At 32.5% G+C, this 8,413-nt stretch overlaps 1 protein-coding gene and 1 pseudogene across 1 annotated transcript; one reads left to right on the top strand and one right to left on the bottom strand.

Annotated features, from left to right (window-relative positions):
* Positions 1 to 863: 863 nt before the first annotated feature.
* On the bottom strand, positions 864 to 2,258 carry LOC141589833 (aspartic proteinase CDR1-like). Its single transcript, XM_074410455.1, has one exon. The coding sequence runs from the start codon at positions 2,256 to 2,258 to the stop codon at positions 864 to 866; it is 1,395 nt and encodes a 464-aa protein (XP_074266556.1).
* Positions 2,259 to 4,742: 2,484 nt separating this feature from the next.
* LOC141589832 (uncharacterized) lies at positions 4,743 to 7,497 on the top strand (annotated as a pseudogene).
* The last annotated feature ends 916 nt before the right edge of the window (positions 7,498 to 8,413 follow it).

Here is an 8,413-nt window from a genome sequence, read left to right as displayed (position 1 = left end):
AGAACACGGAACTTAAAACTACTCGTCCTTACTCTTTGACCTTGAGAAGGCTCAACTAGCAAGCAAACCACAACAACCCTGCAATAACAGTCCCCTGCACAATTTTATTCAGTCTGTTCTAGCTTTATTTCAGTATTATTTCAACATATCTTTTATTTTACCCTTTGTAGATATGTCAGTTGGATTTGTACTCTTCCTAGATGAAATCTTGGCCCTTGGAGGTACATTTTATTCGAGTTGTAATTCAAACAAAGGCCTATATAAGGACCTTGTCTCAGCTGTAAGAAACAAATTGTTTTTGAATGAAAATTAACCTTGAAACTCCTCTCAACAATTTCCAAACTTGTGCTTAGTTTGTAGTTTGAGTCCAGGCCTAACAATTAACCTGTGTAAGATGTGGTTAAATGACCAAGTCTGTTGGCATAATTAAATCAATCTAATGCTCAGTCTGTGGTTTGGTCTGATTGTGTTGTTAAGTTTGAGCTTAAATCCTGTGCCAATCTGTACTTTTTAAGTACAAATTTCCAAAGTTATTATCTTGAATTCTTGTGAGAGTTATGTGGAAATTTAGGGTCCTAACTATATCCAAGTCTTACCAGAAATTCACAAAACCCAGTCCTATCTCAGACCTGTCAGAATTCATCCGCTAAATTGAATTACAGGATTTATTAAAAATAATTAGATTGCTTAAAAATTCTTGAAAATTAAATCGGAGTCTTCTTACATATTAAACTTAGTTCTCATAAAGTTTCAGAATTTTTAAGGCTCATTTGGTATTTTTATTTAAATTCCAAACTTCAATTGCATTCTGCAATATTTCTGCATAGACCCTGGGTAATACTCTGGACATATTAACATAAATCTTAGGAATAACTTTCTTGACAAATTTGAGGTACAAAGGACAACACCCAATTTTCAAAATCATATAAAAACTTGAAATTTTTCTGTTGATATGCTCCAAAAAGACAAGGTCCCGGATTTTCAACAGGATTCACCGTCATGCAAAATCCTCGATAATTATTCGTCATCAAGGGTATAAACATATTTTCCTGGGTCAAAATCATATCAACATCTTCTGGATTATCACGATGAAAGAAATGGAAAATCACAGATGGAAATCTCTGTTCATTAGTGGGGTAGTTTGAGTAACAAAGATCGAAAGCCTGTCCGTGAAAAGGACGCAAAGGTTGCCAACCATATTTATTATGAAAGTAAGTGATCATGGCCTCTCTAAGATACTTATACACACTTCTTGTTAGGACGGTATATGGTGCTCCAGAGTCAATGAAAAAGCCCTGATAGTGCGTGTCTTCATCTATCTCGAAGAATACTGGATTTATGGGTAGTCGATTTCCATCGACACTAATACCTTTTACGTACAAATGGTATATATTTTTGCTATACATTGTAATCATTTTAACTTGCATTGTAGCATCACCACTTATTTGGGCATCGTCCCCAAAATTAACGGTTGATTGTCCTACTATACCATTGCCAGTCGATGGTAAACAATAAGAAAATCGACCTCTAATTTGAGGCCCAAGTTGTCTTACAAAGGATCTTGGTCCAACTCCGAGGCCATGTATCCCAGTTATCATGTTTTGAGGTCCAGCATTGTCTCCAAAGAGGAACTCATTTTCAAGTCCACAGCCAAATGCTAAATTAGGGTACGCTTCATAATTACTCGTCCTTGTATTCCTAAAATAAAATGTATCTCTCCCTAGTAACCCACTTGAATGATCTAACGGGCCATAAGTTGCTGTATAGCCACAAGATCCACTATAATCTTGCTTTGGTGGCAAGCATAAAGGATCGTCGAAAGTCATTCGCTGAAAACTACGAGAGTTTTTATAAACAAAATTTCCGGTTCTTATCTGGATGCAAGGGTTGCAACCTTCACACTGAACCCATGTCTCATCATAACCCGTGTCAAGCATTACATAGGTTTGATATGCGGCAGGACCTCTGCCTAAAGCAAGTTGAGTTACGTAATAACTATCTTTAAGAAGATACGCTCGTGACTTGAGTGTATTAAGGTCTAGGCGGCCTTTGTTATTGTTCCGATATCTGAGTACCCGTGATAAGGATATGTTGGCAAAAAATTGGTGTCGCTCATGTATAGTAAGACCATTGGATACAATTTGCAACTCGGGAGAGTCTATAGGGATCATTTTCATGGTTAGTCCATTGATATTGGAGATGAGGGATATGGCTACAAAGTGGACGAATATAAGGATTGTTTTAGACATTGTGGGCATTATTCTGTTGACAAGGGTATAAGAAATGCCTGTTCATTTATTTGTATTATTGTATTTATATCTAGAGGCTTATGCACATATGAAAGGTAATCATATGATTTACTAATACTTTCAACCAATACTTTTATTAGCTAAAAAAATGTGAAATTAATAGATCGAATATCTAGGATTCGCTTAATTAACAAGGAAAAAAATATATCTAGAATGCACATAATGAGGAATAAAATGCATTTGAATTAATAGAATAAAATAAAAGAATTTTCTAGTGGTTCAACTTTTATTGATGAAGTTGGTATGGAATTTGAAAAAAATCTCTATTAGCGATTAATTTAAGAAATAGAAGATATAATCCTCAATTTGTTTTGGTCAAGTTTTTCAATGATTTGAAATAATATCACCAATGATTTCAAATCAATATCAAACAAAATTAGTTGTTTATTTTGTAAGTAACAACATTAAGGAATATATTTGTAAAAAAATTCAACACTTTATATATAATATATAATTTAGAATTTTTCCATATGCTTGCAGGTCGATTTATTATATACATTTTGTCATGAAATAAAGAAAAGAGAAAAGTGTAGAGACAAGGTAGAGAGAAAATAAGGGAGACAGAATTGTCTTCTTATTCCATTATGAGGGATATATATGGGATAAAGTGAGTTTCCATAAGATAATCTATTCTATAATCCGCTAAGATATGGAAATCCATATAAGAATATAATATTTCTTAACACTGACCACTGGAGGTCTATTACGGAAGACCATGCCTCGTTAAAAATCTTTTTAGAAAAACCATGTAGGCAAAAACATTATTGAAGGAAAAGAGTACAATAATTTTCAAACACATATAAGAAGCTGCCTTCTTAAAACCTTTTCATGGAAAACTCAGTGGACAAAACCATGGATAAGGAAAAAGAGTACAATGTGTGTCTACTCCTCCTGATGATTACATTACTTGATATATCTAGAAATGATCCTTACTTTGACGTAATTTCTTGATCGTTGAAATATATCCCATCGTAGTTGATAAACTTGGTATCTTTAATCAATAGAAATCCTTGGTATCTTCAATCTTATATTTCTTTGGAACTTACAATCTAGATATAGTTATTCATGATGACTTTTTAATTTAGATCTTGGTTTCATATAATATAGTCACACTTGTAATAGTAATTCTTCTCAATATATGATATAACATTATATGTCTAGAACAATTATCATCTCAACAATCATGATGATCATGACTATAATGTATTAATGAGCTTATAATGATACCTCGTTAAAAAATTTGCTAGGAAAAACCCATTGAGACAAAAAAAATCCTAGTCGAATGGAAAACGAGTGTAGCTATTGTCCCGAATTCATTCTGTTCTAGAGAGTTTAATCCAATTATTAACAATTCATTTTGAAAAATAATTGATCTTTCTTGTCAAATCATCTTATTATATTGTATGGATTGACATTCTCATTGTAGACTTTCACTACATTATTTTCCAACTATAATGGTACTTCCGAACCATGTATTTTCACATACTCGGTAAGAAATTCATTCATATATGAATTTTCATATATGTTCAAACTTCAGGTTGAGACAATACTAATTTACTTCAAGTAAACTCTTCAGCAGGGGCGTCTCAGGCCCAGGGCAGCCCAGTGCGCCCGAACTGGGCCTCCAAAATTTGAGCCCAAGTTCTCGTTATCCTTTCCTATGTAAAAAAAAAAAAAAAAACACTACCAAACCTAATACTGATAACGTTTGAGTCAACAGTCAAGATATCATCAGTATAATTAATCCTTCAATCACTCCTTATATTTCTCCTTCCCAAAATATCGATTGAGATTTCCCCAAATAATCAAACGTTCAAAAATCTCTAAATCTTTGATTATATATTCTTGAATCTTCACACAATTATGGCACTGATTTACAATCACTTCTCATCCCTCAATTTTTTCTTCAATCAAATTAGTAATTACTCATTGTTGCTCTACTTGCTCATCAATTTCATTATTTCAAGGCGAAAGATTTACACAGACGAAATAATCTAAAGATAAGGTATTAATTCCTCCCTAATTTTATGAATTTTAGTTTTAATTCATTTGTAATTCATAATTAATTTAGTTAATTCTTTAAATGGGTCTGAAAAATTATCGACGGCGACGGAGTTTAAGTATCTGGCCAAAATCTACCCCTCAATTGTTCATTGTTGAAATATTGACCACTGACTGTCTAAATCATCCAAAGTAATTAGGCATATTTGATATTTCAGTTTATCAAAATTTCACGCCTAATTCTTCTTTTTTCATTAATTGGGGATCAATCATGACTAAATTATTTATGTTGTTTTTATTGAAGGTTCTCCTAATCAAATCTACAAGTTTTATTGATGGAAATCGATTCAAAGCGTGGAGTATAGAACACATGTACATCGATTTCAAGACTACTGTATCAGGTTGTTTCTTTACCTTCTATCAATTTTTAATATGCCACCGAGAAAGTTTGATTCTGGGTCTGAAAAACGTAAAAAAAGGAAGCGAATAGAAGAGTTAACTCGATCCCAAACCGGAGCCCTTGATAAATTTTTTGTGAAAGAGTCCAAAGACTCCGTGAAAAATGCTATTGATGATGATAATTTGGTTATTGTTAACAAAACTGCTGCAAATTGTGCCCACAAAGACGACTCTTGTAATGTTGTGGTTGCAAATGATAATATTGTCAATGACGATGATACTACTACTAACAATAATGATGATGATTACAATGAAAATAATAATGATAATGATAATAATAATGGCAATAGGATTGATGATGCTACTGTGGACGAAGTTGTTGGTATAAATGTTGATAATGTTGAGAGTGTTTTAGATATTTTTGATCCGAGAAATTGGAATGCGCTTGACAATGATACGATTAGTATTTTAGCTGATAAAGGTCCCCGGAGAGATTTATCATTTGAAAAAGGGCCCAAGGATAGACGATCTAGACAATTTTCTTCGACATGGTTCACTAGAGTCTTTACAAATGGAGAGAAGTGTGATAGGGATTGGCTTGTATATTCCAAAGAGCTTGATAAAGTATTTTGTTTTTTGTTGTAAAATATTTAGGAAAGGGGGTGGTAGAGGTCAATTAGCTAATGAGGGTTTTGGGAATTGGTCTCATCTTAGTGAAAGACTTAAGGAGCATGAAAATGGTGTTGAACATTTCACTAATATGACTGCTGCAGTACGATTTACGAGAACGAGTTCGGAAGAATAAAACAATTGATAAAGTGGCTAAAAAGAAAATGAAAAAGGAGAAAGAACATTGGAAAAAATTATTGCAAAGAATTATATATGTAGTGGAATTTCTAGCAAAACATAACTTGCCCTTCCGTGGTAAGAAACAAAGATTGCATCAAAATAACAATGGTAATTTTTTAGGTTTAATTGAAATGTTAGCGAAATTTGACCCTATTATTCAAGAGCATGTTCTTCGTATATCTAATGCTAAGATTCATTCTCATTATCTCGGTCATAATATTCAAAATGAATTGATACTTCTTATTGCTTCTATTATTAAGGCTGAAATTATTAAAAATGTTAAACAAGCAAAGTATTTTTCGGTTATTCTTGACTGCACTCCTGATATTAGTCATCAAGAACAAATGTCATTGATTTTGAGATATGTTGATGTGTCGTCTAATTCTGTTTGTGTTCAAGAGTCTTTCTTAGGATTTTTGAATGTTGATTTATACTACGGTCAAGGTCTTTTAATGTTTTATTAAGTGAGTTAAAATCACTTGACCTTGATGTTGATGATGTGAGAGGACAAAGTTATGATAATGGGTCAAATATGAAAGGTAAACACCAAGGTGTACAAAAAAAACTTTTAGATACAAATTCTCGAGCATTTTTTACTCCTTGTGGCTCTCATAGTCTTAACTTAACATTATGTGATATTGCGAATAGTTGTGGGAAGGCAAAGGATTTTTTTGGAATCATTCAACGAATATATACTATTTTTGCAAATTCAACGAAAAGATGGAAAATTTTGTTAGAAAATGTACCCGATCTTACTTTAAAACCGTTATCATCTACTCGTTGGGAGAGCCGTGTGGAAAGTGTTAAAGCTATAAGATTTCAAATTGCGGAGGTACGTGAAGCTTTACTTCAAGTAGGCGTAACTGATAATGATTCTAAGATAAGGAGTGAAGCTAACTCCTTGGCAAAAAATGAACTTGGTGATTTTGAGTTTTTGGTAGCACTAGTCATTTGGTATGAAATATTGTTTAGAGTTAATTATGTTAGTAAAAACTTACAATCCCATGATATGGTTCTTGATATAGCAATTGAAGATATTAGGAAATTGAATTTGTTTTTTGAAGAATATAGAGAATTTGGATTTTTGGATGCTGTAAGTGTAGCTAAAAAAATTGCTGCTGAATTGAATGTGATACTGATTTCCAAAAAACGAGTAATTCGAAGGAAACGACAATTTGATGAAAATCAAACAAGCTTATCTGATGAGGTTCACCAAACTACCGAAGAGTCATTTAGAGTGAATTATTTCGTATATATTGTTGATCAGGCTATCGGTTCACTCGGTAAAAGATTTGAGCAATATAAAGAGTTTCAAAGTATTTTTGGATTTTTGTTCACTTCTAATAATTTGCAATCATTAGATAATGAGACCTTAAATTCTAAGTGTATTAATCTTGAAAAGGCTCTTACTAATGGCAAACAATTTGATATTAATGGAAACGATCTTTATATGGAGTTAAAATTGCTTAAAGAAACTTTGCCTAATGAAGAGATGAAAGCCATGGATATTTTAGCGTTTTTGAAACGTAACTGTTATTTCCGTAATGCATTTATTGCGTATCGAATTTTGTTGACTATACCTGTGACGGTTGCATCTGCAGAGAGGAGTTTCTCAAAGCTGAAGTTGTTGAAATCTTATTTACGCTCCACAATATTGCAAGAAAGACTTAATGGATTGGCATTGATAGCCATAGAGAAAGATTTGCTGAAAAGGGTTGATTATGAAAATTTGATTGATATATTTGCTTCAAGAAAGGCTCGTAGGAGGTTACTTTTCCAATAAATAGGAGTACAAGAAATATGGTTGGAGTATTCTGAATGAATAAATGATGTAATCAAAGTTAAGCAAATGGAAATTTAATATGTTCGGTTTTTTTTTTTTACAAAGTTTCGAGTGTAATTTTTAGGGCCTCCTTTTTTTTTCGCACCGGGTCTCCGATTGTTTTGAGACGCCCCTGCTCTTCAGGAGTTTCAATATTCCATTTTGGAACTAATCACGATAATTTTTCAATCGTACCGTAGAGGTTTATATATATAATCATGAGTTTTTCAAAACTCAATTGATCAAGCAACATCATTTGATGATCATTTATAAAAGGCTCCTTCGACGCTTATCCTCTTAAGAGTAAAATATATTTTTCTTTTTAAACATCTATCAAAGTTGAAGAAGATAACTAATCATTTGCATGCATATGATATGTAACTAATTTTAAATAACATATTCTAATGACAATGTAATAATAACAATAATGTATATATTAAAACTACGATGCAATGATGAACATACTCTCTATATGCACATTATGATGACTAAGCATGCAAACTATACAATTTTCTTTTCCAATATTCATAATTTGAATTCACTTTAGGCCAATAGATGGAGTTAGGTCCATGAGTTCACTTATAATCATAGATTATATATTAACAATAAAAATGGACTTAAATATAAGATCTCTGCAACACCCAAGAATTTCTGTAATTTATTTTATTTTATTTAGTTCTCGTTATATTCATTCGAAAATTTCCGTCGTTATTGTTATTAGTTAGGCCTCGTTTGGTTGATACAGGAATTATATTGACGTGTTAATTTGTAATGCACGGGAGTTTAATTCCTACATGAAAAGTCACGTGAATTACAATAATCCGTTTGGTTGCCATGTTGGAGTTTTACTTTCCTAGGAATTTCCAATGAACATGAGGGGGGTAGGTAGTTAAATTCCCCCATCATGTAGGAGTTGAAAATTCCTAGGAGTTTTAAACTCCCCCATTTTACAAAAAATGGGGTAACCAAACATGCTTTAAAAATCCCAATTCATGGAATTCTAGAATTCCCATGAATTGGGTGAGCAACCTAA

This window comes from Silene latifolia, chromosome 7, assembly GCF_048544455.1.
Source record: "Silene latifolia isolate original U9 population chromosome 7, ASM4854445v1, whole genome shotgun sequence".
Taxonomy (NCBI): domain Eukaryota; kingdom Viridiplantae; phylum Streptophyta; class Magnoliopsida; order Caryophyllales; family Caryophyllaceae; genus Silene; species Silene latifolia.
The sequence above is the reverse complement of the archived record's forward strand: the minus strand, read 5'-3'. Positions and strand labels throughout refer to the sequence as shown.